This window comes from Nicotiana attenuata, unplaced genomic scaffold (assembly GCF_001879085.1).
Source record: "Nicotiana attenuata strain UT unplaced genomic scaffold, NIATTr2, whole genome shotgun sequence".
Classification (NCBI taxonomy): domain Eukaryota; kingdom Viridiplantae; phylum Streptophyta; class Magnoliopsida; order Solanales; family Solanaceae; genus Nicotiana; species Nicotiana attenuata.
The window spans coordinates 1-21390 of record NW_017678514.1 but is presented as its reverse complement, the minus strand read 5'-3'; the positions used below and the strand labels follow the sequence as shown (position 1 = coordinate 21390).

Here is a 21390-nt window from a genome sequence, read left to right as displayed (position 1 = left end):
TACCAAAAAGAGGAACAAACTAACCTTGAAGCGTCTCAATGATCTAGTCTTCATTAAGTACAATAGAATATTGAGGCGTCGTTACAACGCTCGCAATGTAATTGATCCAATTAGTTTAGACAACATCGATGATGCTAATGAATGGCTAGCTGGAGTCCTGGAAGATCATGCAGATGAAGAAGTATTTGAGGATATTTCTTATTTCACTTGGGGTGATGTTGCAGAGGCGCGTGGAATTGGGAAGAGGATTTATGGTTGAAGGCGGAGTACCTCAACTTCAAGTTCACAGAGGAAGGGAAAAGAGGCAACTACTTTGAACCTAGTTGACGGAGAAGAAAAGTTGAAGAAGATGACGAGCAATACAATAATGATAGTGGAATACAAGAATTTGACAATCTTGTAGAAGAATAAGAATGCTCATTTTGTGCTTTAATTGATGCTATTCTTTAGTTTTTTAATTGAAGTATTGAACATTTGCTTACAATTACATGTGTTGTCTATGCAGTATTTATTTTAAATTTTTTTTTAAATTCCGCTTCAGTTACAAAAAGCGAGCGCTTCGCTTCTCGCTTCTCGTGAAATGGGGGTTGTCGCTTCTCCTCGCTTCACGCTCTTCACAACACTGACCTTTATTAATCAGAATTCATTGATCAAAGAAACATAGATTCCCCCTTTTCAAATGCATTACAAATTTTTAATGTATTTCCTAAGTAAATCATCACAAGGGAACTACCAGTCAAATCATGTTGAACAAACTCGATGCAGTCAAATGCACCTTTTTTTGTGAGCAGTAATTGCACCTTCGGAAATGATGGAAAATGGACTCCAATTTTTAACACCCAAACTTGGTTAGACCGTTTGTCTTCCAAGTCTCATAACTTAATGTTATTGGTCTTTTAGCTATCCTAAAAACTTGGGTCAAGATCTCTGCGAACCTAAATGTTTGACTGACTACACTCAGCTCGCTAGCTTGACTTGGAACTTGGAAGTCATTACCCTTCTTGGTCTCCACATTGTAGACAATCAGAAGAAAAGCAGATTCCAAGCAAATTAATACTGCTTTCTACAGGATATAGATTATTCCATGGCACTGCAATTAACTATCAAAAATCAGAGGAATAATTTAAATTAGCCTTGCGGAAGAACACGGGAATCAGCTTGAATTTAAATGCTGGAAAGTGGTGTTATGTTAGGAGAGGGGCAGAGGATAATGTCCAATGAAGGAAGAGTGACTGTGGGTTATGTTTGATATATAGATAGGTCTGTGTATCAGTGTAGACAAAAAGCTCTTTCTAGGAAAAAGATCTACTCTAGAAACAGAAAAGAACATAGAATCTGCTCAAGTGGAAAGTATCTAGAACAACTTCCATATTAAAGCCAGATACAAACTACCCAACGGAACCTCAAAAGTAGCATAAAGAGCACCAAGAATATCAAATAGTGGGGGGGGGGGGGGGGGGGGAGGAACAAGAACACTGACCTTGAACACGTGATGAGCCACAATCCGACTCTGACATTTTAAATTCATCTCTCACTTTTTGTAGCTCCAGTTTCATTTTTTCCTCGGATGACATGTTATCTGGGTGGAAATACTGTTCAAAATTGTGCATAAGTTATTACATTCACTTAAATGAATGACAGCCACATGGACAATAGAAATCAGATAACTGATGCTACTTGCTAAGCTAAACGAAGTAATGAACAGAAAGAACAATAAGAGAGTACAAAATCATGGATGAGCTCTGCAAAATTATGGCTGCAAATCAAGACAACCATCAACCATGCCTCCCCTTTTCTTTTATGTTTTTTTTTTCTTGTTTTGCTTAATTAAACAAAAACTGGACAAATAGATCAAATTGATATGCAATATGACAAAGAGCAATTTAGTCTGACCAAATATACATCTTAATCTTTTTTATAGATAATTTGGATAACCAAAATAAATAAAAACCTATGTTTGTTCTTTATACTGTTGTGATTATGCATGATTCTTTAAGCCGAGGGTGTATTGGAAACAGCCTCTCTACCTTCACAAGGTAGGGGTAAGACTGCGTACCTTCTATCCTCCCCATACCCCACTTATGGGATTACACTGTTGTTGTCGTTGTTGTTGTTGGACAATGAAAAAAAAGACCTTTTTTCTTCTTAACTCTAAAGTTAAGTATACAGCAACAACAACAATAACAACAAACCCAGTGTAATCCCACAAGTGGGGTCTGGGGAGGGTAGTATGTACGCAGATCTTACCCCTACCTTCAAGAAGAGAGGTTGTTTCTGAAAAACCCTCGTCTTAAGAAAGATAAAAGGAAGGGCAGCAGTAATCACACCAATTCTAAAACCGAAGAAAAAATACAAGGATACAAAACTAAAACGGAGTATTGTAATCAGAAGGCCAAAATGGAAGCAACGACAAGTAATCACATAAATCAAGAAATACGAAAATACATAACTAACGCTAACTCATTTACTAAAGCTACTGTTACAAAACCTTAGAATTCACCCTACCTGTCAATGAAAAAATGGGATTTGAGAGGAGCTGAAAGCCACTTGACTCTAAGGAGAGGACCACCAGCTAGCGGATCAGAAAGATTTGTATGGAATGTCCTACTCCTGCCTGAGCTTGACAAGGACAACACTAGGCAACATATTCTAACCCTTTACCTTTATTCTCAACCTCCACACCTTCCTATGGAGGTTATGAACAATGAAAATGAACTACATATGGTGGAAACCCATGTGAATCATCACTACGATATTTGATTCATACAGTCCGCACGCTGGTTCATACAATCGCCGCCCGCTCTTGTATTTGTAATAACTTGTCTTGAATAAAATTAAATTTTGATGGAAAAGAACCATAACTATGCAACCCTATTCTTAATAGATTGACCCCAAAATAGCATATCCAAATTATAAGAAAGCCACCTCAAGATATTATTTTTTATACAAATGGTAAAGCAAAAATGAAACTCGCATAATTGCCTTAACCTTTTGCTCTAATGCAGGATTATGTATAACATCTTAATTGTTAAAATTAACAAAAATCAGCAAAAAGTATCATGGTTAGTGTTAAGGTCTGGTTTAATCTCTCGTGTCTCAAATGTTGCTTTTAGATTTTAAAGCCAAATGCATCCACTCCTAGATTTTCTACTAAAGAAAGAAAAGACTGCTTGCTGCTCAGATCATCACTGAAGGCAAAATACCATTCAGATCCCTGAAATGAATGCTTCATAGGTGACTCACATTCAAAAAAACCAAATACTTAAAAACTATTGAGTGCAGATTGGACATCAAAAAGGTTTATCATGAGTAATCAAATTAGAAATAGCAGAATCATTGACAGAAAGATAATTGAGAACAAAATACTTATTACCTTTTCAACCAATTCTTCTTTTGGTGGATGCAACATAAAGCTTGGGGTACCACCCAGCTGCCCCAAGACATCAAGTCTCTGAACTGTAAAAAGTAATTGTAATCAATGTATCATAAATGTGTTCGCACCATCTCCTCGAAAAATACAAGCATTGCTGCTCACAAGGAAGGAAGCGCCAGACCTAAATCTAGTTGTAGCTTATATTAAAGAAAACAAGAAGTGATATTAGCCGTCGATGCACACTGCATTGACTAATGAATAAGAAATCCAAGCGCATTACTAGCAAAGTGGCCTATTGCACACTAATTGAACACAATAAGATTGCAAACATAGAAACAAGCCTTTGACATCATTGTGAAGGCTTTGCACATTTTCCACAATATATACATTTTATGAGTATAGAACTCTTCTATAAATGGTAATTGCAAGAGCAGCTCTTATGGAACTGGGTTCCTATAGAAGATTCATGGGGAAAATATATATTCATAAGAGATGAATCAGACCAATGACTCAATCATTAGCCACTTTGTATGACCTCAATTAATTCCAACTACTTTATATTACCACAAAAGCAACACTTACATCTCTTTTTACATATATATAATGGAGGTCGTCCAGCGAGCTTTTGCGCACCTCAATTATTCTTTCCTGATACCTGCTAACTCCTAACAAGTAACTCAACCACCAATTCTTAGGCATATGGGAAGAAATCACCTAGCAATTGTTTGCTTCGGCTAGGATTTGAACTTTGATCCCCCATGATTTTCATCCCAATTGAACGCTAGACCACACCCTTAGGTGCAGCTACACTTACATTTCTTTCAGCAATAATAAATCAAAACTTAACCTCCCAACAACAATTAATCGTAGTTCTCAATTCCTTTCCATATATAAAAAATTGTTTCTGCTTATACATATATGTCCCATGTATTTTCTACCTCACACCTTTATTCACTAAAGCATGAGCTTTATGCTTAACAGTTCTGGTAGCAATAGGTGCTTCTCACTGCTTTTAGCATTTGATCACACTTGCATATATAAAATATAACTAAACAAGTCACAGCATCACATTTATTATACACAAGTTATCCAAATAAACATATACATAAGCGAACACCAATATTGCACCCAAATATGATGAGGTAAAAAAAAAGGCAAACTCACTCATTGTCCTATTAGCCTTCTCCTCATTGTGAGTCCTCAACGTAACAAGAGACTCTTTCAATTCCCTAAACCCGACGCCAGCCATCCTCGACTCGCTCTCTTTCTCCTCAGTCTCCCTTAGCTTCGCCAATCTATCGTTCAACTCTTTCAACGAAAACCAACCCTTCTCACCCTCCTTCTTTTTCGCGGGCCTCAACATTTTCAACTTCTCACCTAATTCACCATGACTGTACATCCTAACAAACTCAGCCCTCGTCCCTTCCTTATGACCACCCTCTTTATCCCTCATCATTTCCTTACCAAAAATCGACACAGGCAAATTCTCACTCCCACCAATCACTTTATCCATATTGGGTCTCAACTTAAAACTATCCTTATATCGCGAGAGCGATAACGAGTCAAACAACTTCCCTCTATTCTCATTATTCTGGTTGTAGTTGTTATTGTTGTTGAAGTTACGGAGGTTAGTGCGAATGGCGCTGAGGTCAAACTTTCCGGTGGGGCCCGGTCTAGGGGCATTATTGACATTTCTTTTGTAGATTTCTTGAAATGACGGCGGTGGAGGAATAGAATCAGTACGGCGGCGGAATTCAGCGAGGTTTTTTCTAATTTCTTCTAATGATGGGGTTTTAGAAGAAGGATTTTGGTTTCTGGGATTATTGGGGATAGAGGAAAAAGAGAAGGGTTTAGGTGTGGGGGGTTCTGAGGTAGGGGGTAGGGTATTATTAGGGATTTGGGGGTGATCGGAATTTGAATTCGAAGAGAAGAAATGGGGGAAAATGGGGTTGGGTTCAGGGAAAGGTTTGAGTTTTGGCCGGAGTTGGAGAAGCTTTGTTGTAGCTGCCATTGTTGAGTGTTGAGGTTTAGGGGTTTTAGGTTTTGTTTTGTTTTTGAGTCACTGTTTAGTGAAAATGGAAGGTAAATATTTATCGTTTTTCATTGAATACGAATAAAAACTACAATTTAAATTACTGTTATGCCCTTAAAGTTTGTCATACAGTTTGGCATAATGATGTCTAAATTTGACAATTCGTACAGCTTTATCTTTGTTGGTGGAATTAAAGGGAAAACAAACAAAGCAAACTGAAGAACCAGAGCTTCTTTCTGGGCTAATTTTCCCAACAGTTCCCCAGAGATTTCTTTGAGGTTCGTCAATTCTCTCTATTTATTTTTCATTCCATTTTATTTTCGTTGAATAAAGTTTTTTCTTTCTCGTTTGTTAGTTGTTACATGAGCTTGTGATATAGCTACACTTAATTTAGGACTGGTTAATGCAAAGAACTGAAAATCAGAAAACCAAGGTCCACTATGAAATATACATATTGGTTAGGAGGGATGTTTTAACTGTGGAGAATTAGAAATAGCTGACTAAGATGATATCTAAGGGTTGTGAACTACCGAAATTATGGAAAATAGAAATTTGGAAGGTCCACTATGCATACATACTATATTTTGACACCCCTTAGTAAAATTTCTGGATTCGCCACGGGTGGTGACGAATAGGAAAAACGAACTCCGAAAGCAGGAGAAGAAACATTTCACAAGATGGATAATTGGTTGGAACCCAAGGCTTTGTTTCAGTGGTAATGATGCAATGTAGGATTTGTGAGTAGGGTGCATTTTTACGAGCTTGAACCCTACTGTTGACTGAAGTCTGGTTTTTTAGTGGGAACAGGGTAGAACCCTTGGGGCATACACTTTGAGTTTCGAACCTGTGGGTCTACTCGGGTTGGGTCCGCTTACTCTTTCTCCATTATTCGTAAATAAGACGGATAATTGGGTGAAAAACATAGGTTAGCATGTGGGGGGTTTGCAGAAGCTGAATGATTTAACTATAGGCTTGAGCAATGACTGTGGTACCATGTTAGATTTTGCCGATAGAGGCAAACTGTTATTTGGTTTGTACTATATCAGGAATTGAAGGGAAGCATCCATTTGATATGATGCATCTTCTCAAGCACCATCTATATGTTGATTATGCTCCATTTGACCATATCTGATTCCTCATTTCCTCTAAATGTAAAGCAACGCCAAAGAGGAAATCTTAATTTGAGGCATATAAATGTGTTAAAAGCCTAGAAGATCTACCTCTGTTGTGATCTGGATTATACGATGCTACAATCCTACCTTCCAAATGGATCCATATGTCAATTTAAAATATAAAATTCGCAGCACTAGAGTAGGGTCATACATGATTCTTGTAAGAAAGCTGCATCGCGCCAATGCTACTAGCTTTTTTTTTTTTTTTTTTTTGCCAATCTATGAGTTTTCTTCTTTCTGATGTTTTAATCGAACTTGTAGCTTGTAGCTAAAAAATCTGTCATATTTCACTTCTTAATCATAAGTACCATAAGCCTTACATGCATTAAAAACATGGTGTCTGGACCTTCAATTACTAGTATTAGTGACAACAGTTAAGCGGGCAGAGAGGATACCTGGTTGAATAATCAAGAATGTGGCACTATAAGTAATTGGGAATTTAATTAATATCCTCGTTATCTTTGTTAAAATTCATAACCCACCATTAGTATACCCTCGTTATTTATGAAATGAATTGATAAATCCCAAAAAGAAGGAAGTTTGTTTTCTTTCATATTAGCTCCTTCTATTGCCTATAATTTAATATTAAAAGGGCATAGCACTCAAGAGGTACTGGGAGAATGTTAGAACACTTGGCTAATTTGAGTTTTAGTATCCTATTTTTTAACTCTCCTAAGTGCTTCATTTTATACTTGTTTTCTTGCAGGGAGTTCAACTTCCTTGAACTCTATAGGCTGCTGATTACTTTTCCCATGTCCAGCCGAATGGTGCTTCGCTGCACCAACTCATTTGCATTATCTCAACCTAAATTTAATGGGTGTTTCTTTCCATTGATATACCACATAAATGTGTCAGCCTTGACGAGGCATGTGCCTGCAACTGCTCTCTCCTTTTGTCAGCTTCAGGCATCAAACCTTCATGATAGTCCAGTTACTGTTGCAAGTGATGTTAGATATGGTGGTAAACAAATTATAAGTGTCGATTCGCCACTTTATGACTACATATTGTCAAACATTAGAGAACCAAAGGTGAATGCTCTGGTTGCAAACCCATTTTAATTTGAGAAGAGAAGCAAACATTGGGAAAGGAAAGATAAAAAGAAAGAAAAGAAGGAGGTACTCTATCTGGACTTCATTTCCTTATCTTTTTTTTTTTTTTTGGTTGCATTCAGATTTTGCATGAACTTAGGGAGGAGACAGCAACAATGCGAGGCAGTCAGATGCAGGTAATTCGTCAGCCTAGGCTTTGCTATCTGTTGTTTCCTTTACCTCCTAAGTAAGTTACACATTACCGCTGTTCCGCTGTGCATAGTTTTGAAACATGCACGTGATACCTTTATAATCTAAGACTTTAGTAACCTGTTAAGTTTCTGTATGTAAATATCGAGAGTCTCTTCATTCATCAAAAAACTAAGGTTCTTTTCCAAAAAGGTTTATTTATGGATGTTATTATGACCCTTGGTCCTCAGAAAGTTATTGGATGTGTGGCTCCAAGTCACACACAACAACTACTGACTGAGTCTGACTTGAAAAAAAGATCTCAGTGCTTGTATACTAAGTTTATTCTTTGAAATTCACTCGAATAAATATATGAAAACTGACTCTTTATGTTTAATTGAAGAAAATTTGTAATTTTAAATGAAACACAATCTGAGTCACTCATCTTATGATGGAGTGGACGAGATGCGGTTGTTGGGAATCTTTTGTGAAAGAACATGTTGTGAATAAACTTTTTTAGCATGTACTTTGATAGTAATGGGTGGGGGTGGGGAGGAAACTTCTTCCTCTTTCAACTGAGAGTCTTGAAAGTTTACTTTCTCCTATTTTATGCTAGTAATTTGAGACCTTGAGGGGATAAACCTTCTCCCTCTGCAAAAATCTCTGAAGGTCAACTGGAACTTAAATTTCCCTCTTTTTTATTGTTTTAGAACTTTGCTTTACAAGATAGGACTGTGATTAGTGATGATGATTTTTCTCGTGACGAAATTGACAAAATGATTTATTTGGACTTCAATGTTGGCTGACTGTTGTTCTTAGTAATAGGTGTCACCGGATCAAGCACAACTACTTGCTATGCTCGTCCAGATTCTTGGGGCAAAAAGGTGCATTGAAGTGGGCACGTATACTGTATGTATATGAACCCATCCTCTTGGTTTATACATTTGTCTTATGCTCTTCTTACCTCATATACGTTCTCTTTGTTGAATATATGGTGCACTGCTGACAATTTATGCTGCAAAACCTACTCAAGTAGCAAGTTTAAAATGCCAAAAGCTGGAAAACTGAGATTGAAACCAGGAATTTGTTGAAGACAGTTAATTGAATAGATTGGATTTGGAATTTGAGTGTGGGACTGGCTGTGTTTGAGTATGTACACCTTCTCCTGTCGTACTTACTACTTAGTATGGGACAAGATTGAAGTTTTCACCTCTCTTATCCAACCTCTGTTATCCTTCATGGATGTTTATGGTGCCAAAAGTAACAAAAAGAGTTTAAAGATAAAGAGGAGAGGGAGGGAACTTGATCTTCTCTTATATCTTCTTTGTATAGTTCCAATTTTATTACGTGAAGGGAAAAATATTTCCTTGTATTCATCATAAGACTATTCGTATTGAAGAGTATAGGCATAGGGTGGCCCTTATAGAGGTGAAGGGCCTAAAGAAAAGCTGGCCTGAAAATATTCGTAAAAGAGAATGTAACAGCATATTGGTTGCTGGGTAGGTATTATGTTATGGAAGAAATGGAGTAGAGAGGAGGGATGGTGGGAGAGGCTCACGGTTGTAGAAGAGAAGGCATGAGTAGGAGGGTCTCATGATATTTATCTGCTTTCTCTGTTAGTAAATTGACTGCTGTTGTTTTCCTCTGCTATCGGCTGTACTATCGATCATTAATATGAGTTGATCTTGTCACAGGGGTATTCATCCTTGGCTGTTGCTTTGGTCCTTCCAGAAGAAGGTCATTTAGTTGCTTGTGAAAGAGATGGGAAATCAATTGAAGTTGCTAAAAGATATTATGACCAAGCTGGCGTCTCACATAAGGTGATTGTAGTGTCTCCTTTTTGATTCATAAGATGTATCTACTATAGATGAAGTAGTCGTCGACCTTGTGATTATCCATCAATCAAGCAGTCAACCATGCCTCAATTCCAAATTTGGGGTTTGTTATATGAATTCTCTACAATTTCAGTGTTGAGGCGTGTCCTAATAATGGTTAAAAAGAATTCTTCCAAGGGAAATCAGGGGCTCTTTAAAACTAGAGATTATTTATATCTCACACTTATCCTACGTGGACCTGATTTAAGAGTAACATCAACCAACCCTTAGTTCAACTAGTTGATATCACGTCAATGGATCCTTCGTTCACATTCTGTCATGCTCCTAGGTAAGTCCCATTGATCGATAGAAATTCAAAGTTTTCTAGACAACTTTTTCCATGTGATTTTAGATCTATGGGTTTCATTTAGCACCTCCAATCACCATGTTGTTGCATCACTGGGCCGGTGTTTTTGGAAGTCTACTTAAGACATGATTAAATGATCTCAGGTTCAGGCATCATTCCCTCAATTTATTTTTCTATATATGCTCCTATTACCCTTTGTATGATGTAATTATATCTTATCTTATCCAATCTTGTATGTCCACACATATCTTCATTTTCACAATACGTATCTTGTGGATATGATGGGCCATAGAGGCCTCAAATTTGCTCCCGCATAACATGCTAGTCACGATACTATAGCACTCCTGTAGTATCTTTCAACCATCCTTTTTTATCCTCTGTTATATTGTCATCTCGCATACCATTCTCTTGGAAGATTGATGCATCTACGCACTAAAATCCCGTTCAGTCTCACTTTCACCCTTTGTTCTCTTTATGGAAGCTAAACGTGCATATGTCTTGTCTTAATTCTGTATATGCTAGAATTCTTGCACTTTAGTGTATTTTAAACCCATTAGGTTCTTTCTTTATGGCAGCCTAACATTAATTACTGGAATGTGAACTGTATTTCTCATTTTGTTACGACTTATCATTATTCATGCTTGTTTATGGTTGAAGCATGGCAAATATGTCTAACATGTCTTGATATCCATATCACTGACGGTTTAACTCTGTTATTAGGTGGACGTGAGACATGGTCTGGCAGCAGATACTTTGAAGTCTTTAATTCAAAATGGTGAAAGTTGCAGGTACATATTGGCTTAGGGCCAATTCTTGTTTGGTTGTCGACTTTGAGTTTTTTCTGATAAATATATAAGTAGATCCGCTATTGACTCCATATATGAGTGACAAATCTTATAAAACTTATTTTCCTTTTCTAAGGTTGGTTTTAGCTATTCTTAGCGCCGTTACGAGGTATAGAAGATGTGATTTTGAGACGGATACCTAGTTTTGGAAAAGCTGCTGTCTTATGGTTGGATCAACATACTTTCTAATCTACAATGTGGCAATACTTCTACATTGTGAACCCTTTTTTTTAGTTAAGTTACTTTTTTCCTATAAACCTTATCAGACAAATTTTCTTCACTGCGTATAAACTTGCACTAGTTCAAACCTCTTATCAGCCATTTACCTTTTAAAAGAACTGAACTGTTAACGAGACTGAGTAGATGGATTGAAGAAACGATAGTAGCTATCGGTTTTATCTGTCAGTTACAAATTCAGATGTCTCAACTATTTATATTTAGAGGAAACCATTTGACCTTCAGTGATATCAACAAAAAGAGCAAAGTGATTCACTATATAACTCCAATTCTATGCAGATATGATTTTGCTTTTGTTGATGCAGAAAAGAGAATGTATCAAGAGTACTTTGAGTTGCTGCTACAACTGGTGAGCAGTTACATGATCTCAAACCATCTTCATTCAAATCTAAAGTTGCTGCATAGTTTAGTATGGCTGGCAATTTGAAATTGCAAATTCTGTCCCCTTCCACAGGTGAGAGTTGGGGGTCTTATTGTAGTGGATAATGTCCTATGGCATGGAAGAGTTGCCGATCCACTGGTAAGAACATTTTTCATTTTTCACATGTTTCCCGATTCCAAAAAATTATTCAGCTCTAACCTTTCTAATGTTAGGTAAATGATTCCAAGACTCTTAGCATCAGAAATTTTAATCAAAACTTGATGGAGGATAAACGCGTCGACATCAGTATGGTAAGCACAAGATCTTCTTGTTCCTTTCTTCTTTTGGGGTTTTTTTTTTCCTATTTGGATTTTCTTAGACCAAGAAATATGAAATACCGGATGAAGTTCTGATATAATTTCTTTGGCCTTGCTAAGGTGCCTATTGGTGATGGTATGACGATCTGCCGTAAAAGATAAATCCTAATACAAAGAGGTTGGATGTTGAACTGCTCCATACAGCCATTTCATGGTTGTTTGTATATTCTTTGGGGAAGCTCCACAAGCGGAGTCTTGGAGCAATGGTAAAGTTGTATCCGTGTGACTTATAGGCCTTAGTTTCGAGCCATCGAACCAGCCACTAATGTTTGCATTAGGGTAGGTTGTCTATGTGTGGCCCTTTCCCGGATCATGCGTGAACGCGGAATGCCTCGTGCACCAGGCTGCCCTTGGAGTAAGCTTCCGGTGTGTTAAAAAAAATTTGTTTCACTTTTTCATTTGTAAAGAAAGAAGCTTACTTCTCACTTGGTGTTTGTGTATTCTCTGATCTTTTTCCTTCATGCTGTGTGTGTTTAAGATCCGGAAGTAAAATGGACTAGATGACAACTAATAGAGCAAGATTTAGATTCTTTTTTCTCATACACCATAAACCTTAACAGATTGACTCTTTGGTCCCAAGGCTTTTGGCAGAGGCAGATCTAGAATTTGAAATTTATGGGTTTTTATCGCAATTTCAAGTTAATATACCATAATAATTGAGTTTACGATATTTAATGATTAAAGGTACTGCATTCCCGTGACCTATATGATGTACTCTAAATCTGCTTTTGGTTGAGTGATAAGGACACATCACATGATGTATGAATTACATGCACTTAATAAGGGGTGATTTTTAAAAATAGCCAGATTTACAATGGTCGTTCAAAAATAGCCCAAATTCAAAAGTAATCGAAATTTAGCCACTTTTTATGTAAAGATAAATATGAGCGAAAACACTGTTGAAAACCCGAAAAATACTCCAGTATATTATGCTGGAGTTCCAACATAAGTATACTTGAACTCCAGCATATTATACTAGAGTTCCAGGATTGTATGCTGGAACTCCAGCATAATATGATGGAGTTCCAGCATAAATACACTAGAACTCCAGCATAATATACTGGAGTTCCAGCAAGTATAATGGTCCAGTATAATATACCGGAGTTTGGAGCACCAGTGCTCCAGTCTCCAGTATATTATACTGGAGCCAGCAAAGTATACCGGTTCAGCATAATATGCTGGAGTTCATACACAAGTGCACCGAACTCCAGTATATTATGCTGGACCGGTCTCTATTGCAGCAAAACGATGGCTATTTTTCGTTGACTTGATAAACGATGGCTATTTTTGATTGACCAGTCCGAAAACTGGCTATACCGTGAAATTTTGGCCTTAATAAGTTAGAGCCCTGCTTCGAACAAAGTATATGAGTTGGGAGGAAGGTAACAACTTGTTTGGATGGTTGTTATTCATCGTTTTATAATGTATTGTATATATTGTGTTGTACTGTATTGTATTGTATTGTATTGTATCGTTTTATAAATACGTTTGGATAGATTGTATTGTTTGTTGTTGTTAAATACATTTTGTTTTTTGGTTTGACAATATCATACTGCACTGTAACTGATAAGTTTACTAAAAATACCCTCAATTGCTTTAATATTAAAGTTATCAAGAATTATGCATAAATATAATTTAAGAAAACCCCTTTCTACTAATTTATCACCAAATATGTTTTGTAAATAGATTGAGCAATGGCAGAAGTTCTGGAGAAAAAAAAAAGGGGACGGAGACAAAATAGGTTATTGGTGGGAGATTTGGAGTTAAAATAAAAAAAAAAATAAAGGGTAAAATATAATTATGGAGTAATAAGTTAGGGTATAATTGGAAAGAAAAATAGGAAATAATCCCACCATACCAAATCGGTTGTTTCAAAAAATAGGACTTTTCATTGTTCCGAAACAATAGATTTAACAATACAATACAACCCATTTTAATGAAACAATCAAAACAAATATTATTTTGAGATAACAATACAATACGATCCAACGGGTAACAACCATCCAAACAAGCTGTAAAAGGGCGGTCCATAATCCTTGGAGTTTTGAACTTGCGGGCCATTTGGAGTCGGCCAGAAGCCCACAGAAATTTCTCCATTATCAAAAATCAGAACTAGTTTAAAAATAAAAAAAATTGAAATAAGTTAATTTCTCATACACCATAAATTCATATCCCTTATAGAGTTGTTATTCTGCATCTCATGAAGGTCGTATTATGAGAAAACTCAATAGGTTAAAACATGAAAAGTTGTGTGCAGGACACTGCTGAACTCAGTTATGTGAAAATTGATTTACATAGTTGGACATATAGAAAAGTTCTCGATTAGAGATGGCTGATATATATAACTGAAGCATCTGGATGCTGAAATTTCTCGTTGTTGCATCTAAGCTGCGAAACTTCATCTTTTGCATTTGTATTTGGAAAATCTCCATCTTGAAATACAAGAATTATGTGGAAACAGTCTTAAAAACGCAACGAGCTGTGATTGAATCTCTGTATTTATTTGAAAATTTTTTTTTTTTTAAGAGCATAACGTTGTGTATTAAAAACAGTGGGCAAAATCTAGTAGTAGTAGTAGGACACGTACACATCCTTTACAAAAGAAATTTTTACCTATCTATACTATTTACTTATTTATTCTTACTAATCCAGTTTTAACTTGATCTAAAATTTGTTGTATAAACATCAACGTCACCATATTCCTTGATGGCCTGGGAAAGCAAAATCAAATCATTAATCATAATAGTTATTTGTGTGGATTGGGAGTTGTTGCAAATGATTGAGAATATCCTTTGAAATTTATATCTCAATTTTGAGAGAATTTGGTGAAGATTTGAGGTGGTTTTGATTGGAATTTTAGATTGAAACTCGAAAAAAATAAAATAAAATAAGCAAATTGTATATATTTTGTATGTCCGGTCTAGAAGAAACGACAAACAAAATATATACAACTAACATAATTGTATATAAATTATATGTAAATTGTAGTTTTTCACCAGATTTTATACAAAAAAAATTGATTTAAGTTGTAGATAAGTTGTAGATATATTGTAGATTTTGACCGAAACTTTATTATATATATTGTAAAAAAAATTAGTTACTTTCTGTAAATAGAAAAACTTAGACAAACCCGAGTAAATAAGTTTAAAATCTCGTTTGTATGTGTGTGTGCATATATATACACACTAGCGGAGGAAAAGCCCGTGCTGAGCACGGGCCCAATTAAAAGTATATATTTTAAGTAAAGTTTTTATGGGGAGAAATTTAAAAATAGCCAGATTTATAAGTGGTCATTTAAAAATAGCTACAGTTTCAAAAGTAATCGAAATTTAGCCACTTTCATGTAAAGATAAATTTGAACGAATACACTGTTCAAAGTTCGGAAAAATACTCCAGTATAATATACTGGAGTTCTAAGTATACTCGAACTCCAGTATAATATACTGGAGTTCAAGTATAATATACCAGTCTAGCATAATATAATGGAGATTGGAGCACCGATGCTCCAATCTTCAGTATATTATACTGAAACTTTTCGCGTGTTAGAGTTCCAGCATAATATGCTGGAAGTTCATAGCAAGTGCACCGATCTCCAGTATATTATGCTGGAACTTTTCGTGTTGCAGCAAAATAGTGACTATTTTTCAATGACTTTGCAAACGCTGGCTATTTTTGAATGACCACCCCGAAAACTGGTTAGCTCGTGCTATTTTTACGTTTTTATGTGGCACTTAATTTTGTATCACACATTGAATTTGTATCCAATTTTGAAATATAATTGATATCCAATTTTTGGGTAACTTCAAATACGTATAATTTTCTTTTCTTCTTCGGCGTTGCTTTTTTTTTTTTTGGCAGAATTACACAAAAATACAGTCCACCTACATACATTGCAGCAGAATAACCCAGTTACAACTTTGCAAATCTGTAGCCCATTAACAATAGGCCAACATTTGAAAAATAAGCATTTTTTTCTTTCCTTTTTTATTCTGCAGATCTTCAAGCACGAAAATTCGGTGATTTTTTATTCTTCTTCCCCAAGTTTGTATATATTCCTATTCCAGCTACAAAAAATTCAAATTCATATATAATGCAACTTGTTTCTTCTTTTTCAAGTTCCAAATAGCATAAATAAAAAATAAAAATTGAAAAAATTATTGCACGTTCATGATTTTGCAAATAAATCAACAAGAAAAGTCGATTTATACATAGATTGAACATATAAATTTTAATTTTAGATTTAACTACACATGTGCATTACATGTATAATGATGTATAACTTTGTATAAACTTGTATATACAATTTCTAATAATGTATATCAGAAAAAAAAGACAAAGAAGAAGAGAAGAAGAAAGTGTCAAACATCCATGGATGCCTACTATACACGTCCAATGTATATACACACTTATACATTAAAAATATATCTAATTTATACAACATTGTACGCATATATGCATACTTATACATATTTATACAATATTGTATAAGTTTGTATAAATATGCCTATACAAGTTTACACCAGAAAACACCTTCTGTCCATCACCACATTACAGTTTTTGGTGGTTGCTGGTGTTGAATTTTTCCGGCGAGATTTTGGCATTCAAATCTGGGCTTCACTAGTAGCAAAGGATGAAACAAAAACTAAGAGAAATAAGAAAATATGAGACGAGGTCGCCGGAGATGCTCTTTTAGGCAAGATTTGATAGTTTTAGGCCAGATCTGATAATTTTTGGACTGATATGCCAAATTTTATTCTGGTTCCTTAACCTCTTTTTGTCAATTAACTCAAAAATCGAAATCTAATTGACATAGTATGCGAGGATTATCACGAGTGTGTACAAAAAAATTCTGTAATTTTAGGGAGAAGGAAGGGAGAGGCGAGTGAAGAGAGATTGAGTACGCCGGGAAAGAAGAAAGAAGAAAAGAAAAAAATCCTAGAAGTATGTATTTAATAATGGGCTAAAGACTGAAAAGTTTCTTTCAAGATATATACAACCTGGGCCAAACCGGGTAAATGCTTCAAACCAGGGTCATTTTTAGTTGGGTTGGTGTGCCAAGTGATTAAAAGCGTAATTCTTTTTAAATTAGTAGTGTTTAAATTTTTTATCTTTTCTTGGTTGAATATTGAAATGTTGGTTGTCCTGCAATTAGATATACATGTTTCACACGGTTCTTCACCATTTCTTTCCCTCCTTAATTTCATCGCCATGGCCACACAGCTGGCTATCGGACTTCTATGCTTAGGAGCAGATGAGTATTCACAATCTAATTACAAAGTTTTGATGGTTTAGTTGTCAAGTTTATGCTGGTAAGAGTGGGGTTTACGCATTTTTTCATCATCGTCACCCTCCTCTAGGCTCCTCGGCTCTTCAGAATCCCTTTTTCAATTCTGTCACATATATATACTGAAAATCAAGTTACTCTTTCAGTTTTCGTTTCTCCTTTTCTTATATGAATATGTATCAGAATTCTTACCAATTTTAGCTTTACTATGACTATCTTCTACTTTCTTTTCTGTGCTTTATTAATTGGAATTTGTATTTGCATTTGAACCCAGTTAACTCCGAAGTTATAAGGATTTGCACAATTAGAAAATAGATAATGGCTTTCATTGCTTGTGGAATAGCATCATGCTTAATGTATTTGAACCAACTAAAGGTCTGTACAAACTCAGTAAGTAGTCATATTCTCAAGGGTGTTTATTATATTGATTTTGCGAGGCTTTTTCAGTATCCTTCAGTAGATGGTGCCACAATGGTTCAATTTTTTTTCTCACTGTTATGGTACATCCTTCTATTTATGAATTATTTTATGTCTTAGACAAAACGATGGGTATGCATGCCCAATGTGTTTAGCTGGTAACAAATATAATTCTTCCTCTTTTAGTTTGTTCTCATGAAAAGAAGAAGTCAAATTAGGTGTGAATAACACTGATTAACGCATATTTCCAAGCTTATTCTCAATAGTTAGAGATCCTATCTTTTAACATATTAGATGCCAAATCTTTTATTTAAAATCGAGAGAACCTTCTGTTAATGGTAATGAGGATCTTTGGATAAAATTCATGAATATTATCAAAGAATGAGGAAACAATTGAGCACATGCTTTCTTATTTTAATTGAGGGGTTTGTGAAATTAACTGACTAATAGATGAATCTCTTTCGTGACAGGTGATCCATGAATAAATAATTATTTTCTCGAAAGAGTGAACTGTAAGGGTTCTTACTTGGTAAATATCAAAGCTAGCAACTGAGGTGAGTAAGAAATTGAATTTTGTTTACAGATGGCCAATTTCGGAGTACTGTGAATTCTTATTGACTAAACATACAGGACTTTCTGGAGAAGCCTTCTTTTCTGATGCACCTTTGATTGATATTTAGGAACTTACTAAACTTTTTAAAATACAAAAAAATAATAAGACAAGTTCATTTAATTGAAATTCTACGGGTTTTATCGAAAAAATGGTGTAAAAGTCAAGTAGGTTTTGTGAAGTTGTCTGCCTTGATAGGTTTGTGACCTTCAAGTCGATGTTACAGGGTTGGGATCCCCTCCAGTAACTTTTCCTCAAGTAATGTTCAATTGTTGCTTTAGATTGTGACAACTCGTCAAAAGAACATCTAAGGCTAGAATATTCATCCAAAAATCCAACTTAACTTCGTCAGAATCTTCTTACTTCTCTCTCTCTCTCTAAACAACTAAGTATTTCACATTGTATGTTTATTTGTTCCTCTGAGGTCTCTGTTTCTCTCATATTATTCATGTTTCTTTGCTAAAGTTTTCTCTTCAACTCACATTTTAAGATTTCTTTCTGCAAAAACTGTTTCGTTGAAGGAATTTGACATTCAAAATTGATTTTTCTTCTATGAGTTTGTTAGTCAATTTTGTTCGTCAATTAACAAATAGGTTGACAGTGGGCTGGGAAGACCTTACATGTTTGTCAGGCATACATGTATGTGTTACTTACTCAGTATAGCAGCTTATCAATTTTTAGTCACAGGATCATTGGGTGCAATCAGCATGGGCTATCTGATCTTTTAGTCGGTTCGTCATGTAACTTCAAACCAAATTCATCTGAGTTTCATTGCTTTTGCTGCAAAGCACTTGTGACTTTTGGCTTGATGGGAGATAACAAATCAGTAAGTATGTGAAGAAAAATCAGATTCGGGCAATGCCTATGGTTTCCTAATATACACTGCCAAGGTCTACCAGAAACACTCATGGGATTGCTATAATTCTAGCTGTAGGCATATAAATTTTACATAAATTAAATCCATAAAATAATTTGGATTATATTTTAAATTCAAGATATATTAGTCCAAATAAATACTATGGGCTAATATAATTAAATTAATTATATAAGTCCAATATATGGATTAAATAAACAAGTCTTAATCCCGTGGGCTAGCCCATTTAATTGGCTAAAGTGATGAGCCCACTTCATTAGGCCCAAGATGTCATCTTCCTAGAGGCCCAGTTTGGTGCCACGTGTCAAATGACGTGGCGCGCCAAGTCAAGCGGAAGAGCCAATAGGATCATGCCACGTGTCAAAATGACAAGGCATGCCCAGTCACACTGAAAGGCTAATGAAATCGCGCCATGTGTGCAAGTGACATGTTCTGGCCAATCAAATGCGGTCATGTCACACTTCAATTTGATTGGTCGGAAAGAGTTTGTTCTTATCATGACTCCTCCCTTCCACAACTATAAATAGGGGTCTTCATAACTCAGAAAAGGGACCAGAAGTTATAACAAGAAAAGGGACCAGAAGTTATAACAAGAAGCAAGAGAGCTCGTGGATCAAACGCCGCAAATTTCTCTACAAGTTTCAAACTTCAAGCAACCAAGTTCAAGTTCAAGAAATCAAGTTCAAGCTCAAGAACGAAGAAGAAATCAAGTTCAAGCTCAAGAACGAAGAACAAATCAAGGTCAAGTTCAAGCAATCAAGCTAAAGCTCAAGAACAAGATCATCGTTCGTGGAAACAACTACATATTCAAGATCAAGCTCAAAGGCCCTTGAATTTATTTACTGTTGAAAAGAAGAATCAGAGGATTCATAGAGATTGTAACACTCAAATATTCGAAATAAAATACTACGATTGTTGCAATATTTTCGGTCTTGATTTTATTTTCTCGAACCAAATTTATTGTCTACAAATTCTGGCACACCCGGTGGGACAATCTCTACCTCTCATCTCAACTTTTCAATCACCAAAGTTCAAGAACATTGAAATGGCTTCAAAGAAAATCAACTCCGGTTCAACTTCCACGAAGGCTGCTTATTCCACGTTCTATGCTGATGTGGAAAGCATCCTCGATGTCACCTTCGGAAGCTTCGGACCAGTTACGAGGAGCAAAGCAAGCTCTTTAGGACAACAAGCACCCCAAGTGCCGTCCGCATCAACCCCTGTTTTCGGATCTTCATCCTCAAAAGGAGCAAGATCTGCCACAAACGCATCTGAAGGAGGAAGCGATGTTGCTGAAAAGATCAAGAAAACTCTTGCTCTGCTTGACCTCTCCGGCTCCAAGCACTCTGCTGTGAAGGAAGATGATGATGCTTCACGTGATGGATCCTCCCCACTTATACCACATAGCGTGGGCCAATCAAGGATCAATCTGTGTGAAAATCCATGCCACTCTCCGTCATCCACGACAATCATGCAAGCCATGGTGACAAACACTTCATCCATGGCGGAGCAGTTGGCAAACTTGACGGAAGCAATCGCTGGCTTGACCAAATGCATGCAAAATCAAGAGGCTAGAATTGACAAGCTAACAGATAGGGTGGGAATCTTGATGGAAGAAGAATCTACCCATGCACCCGGCAAGCTCCCAGAAGTTCTAGAGAGTGACTCTCCCCCAAGACAAGCAGTATCCACTAAGGCTATCCCTGTCTCATCTGAAGGGATGATTCCAATCGATCAACTGAAAGAGTTCATCGAAGGAACCATTAAGAACAAATATGAAGTTGCTGCCAAATCCTCCCTTACATATGCAAAGCCATACACTGCAAGGGTCGATATGTTGAAGATGCCTACTGGCTATCAACCTCCGAAGTTTCAACAGTTTGATGGTAAAGGTAACCCAAAGCAACATGTTGCGCACTTCGTGGAGACGTGCAACAATGCTGGGACTTATGGAGATTACCTCATCAAGCAGTTTGTCCGCTCGCTAAAAGGAAATGCTTTTGACTGGTATACGGACCTCGAGGCTGGATCTATCGATAGCTGGGATCAACTAGAGCAAGAGTTCCTCAATCGCTTTTATAGCACAAGACGCACGGTGAGTATGATAGAGCTTACAAATACTTGTCAACGAAAGGGGGAACCAGTTATCGACTTTATCAATCGTTGGAGGAATGCAAGCCTCAACTGCAAAGACAGGCTTAGTGAAGCTTCAGGCATAGAGATGTGCATCCAAGGCTTGCATTGGGGATTGCGCTACATCTTGCAAGGTATCAAGCCTAGCACATTTGAATAACTTGCAACTCGTGCCCATGATATGGAATTGAGCATGGCCTCCACTGGAAATGAAAGGCTGCCCATCTATGAACCTCGCAAAGCAAATGACAACAAGAAGTCAGGAAGTGGGGCAAGT

At 36.4% G+C, this 21390-nt stretch overlaps 2 protein-coding genes across 4 annotated transcripts; one reads left to right on the top strand and one right to left on the bottom strand.

The window, feature by feature from the left end:
- Positions 1-1480: 1480 nt before the first annotated feature.
- LOC109221632 lies at positions 1481-5455 on the bottom strand (the record flags this gene model as incomplete). Its single annotated transcript, XM_019386101.1, is given in 3 exon segments — positions 1481-1592; positions 3374-3456; positions 4538-5455. Coding segments are annotated over 3 exon segments (1042 nt in total), but the record flags the coding sequence as incomplete, so codon positions are not given.
- Positions 5456-5604: 149 nt separating this feature from the next.
- LOC109221633 (tricin synthase 1-like) lies at positions 5605-12337 on the top strand. 3 transcript variants are annotated; one of them, XM_019386102.1, is made up of 10 exons: positions 5605-5683; positions 7284-7605; positions 7749-7802; positions 8620-8703; positions 9489-9614; positions 10696-10763; positions 11337-11406; positions 11512-11577; positions 11652-11729; positions 11856-12337. In XM_019386102.1, the coding sequence occupies exons 2-10, from the start codon at positions 7330-7332 to the stop codon at positions 11895-11897; spliced, it is 864 nt and encodes a 287-aa protein (XP_019241647.1). In that variant the 5' UTR covers positions 5605-5683; positions 7284-7329; the 3' UTR covers positions 11898-12337. The 3 variants fall into 3 exon arrangements, with proteins under 3 accessions (XP_019241647.1, XP_019241649.1, XP_019241648.1); XM_019386104.1 differs by lacking the exon at positions 7284-7605 and having other exon boundaries at positions 5618-5683; XM_019386103.1 differs by lacking the exon at positions 5605-5683 and having other exon boundaries at positions 7280-7605.
- The last annotated feature ends 9053 nt before the right edge of the window (positions 12338-21390 follow it).

Excerpts from the sequence above, each read along its gene's own strand:
- LOC109221633 (XM_019386102.1), top strand. The coding sequence starts at position 7,330 with ATGTCCAGCCGAATGGTGCTTCGCTGCACCAACTCATTTGCATTATCT. Across the intron at positions 7,803-8,619 it reads TGCGAGGCAGTCAGATGCAG|GTGTCACCGGATCAAGCACA; the intron begins GTAATTCGTCAG and ends TCTTAGTAATAG. Across the intron at positions 11,730-11,855 it reads AACGCGTCGACATCAGTATG|GTGCCTATTGGTGATGGTAT; the intron begins GTAAGCACAAGA and ends GGCCTTGCTAAG.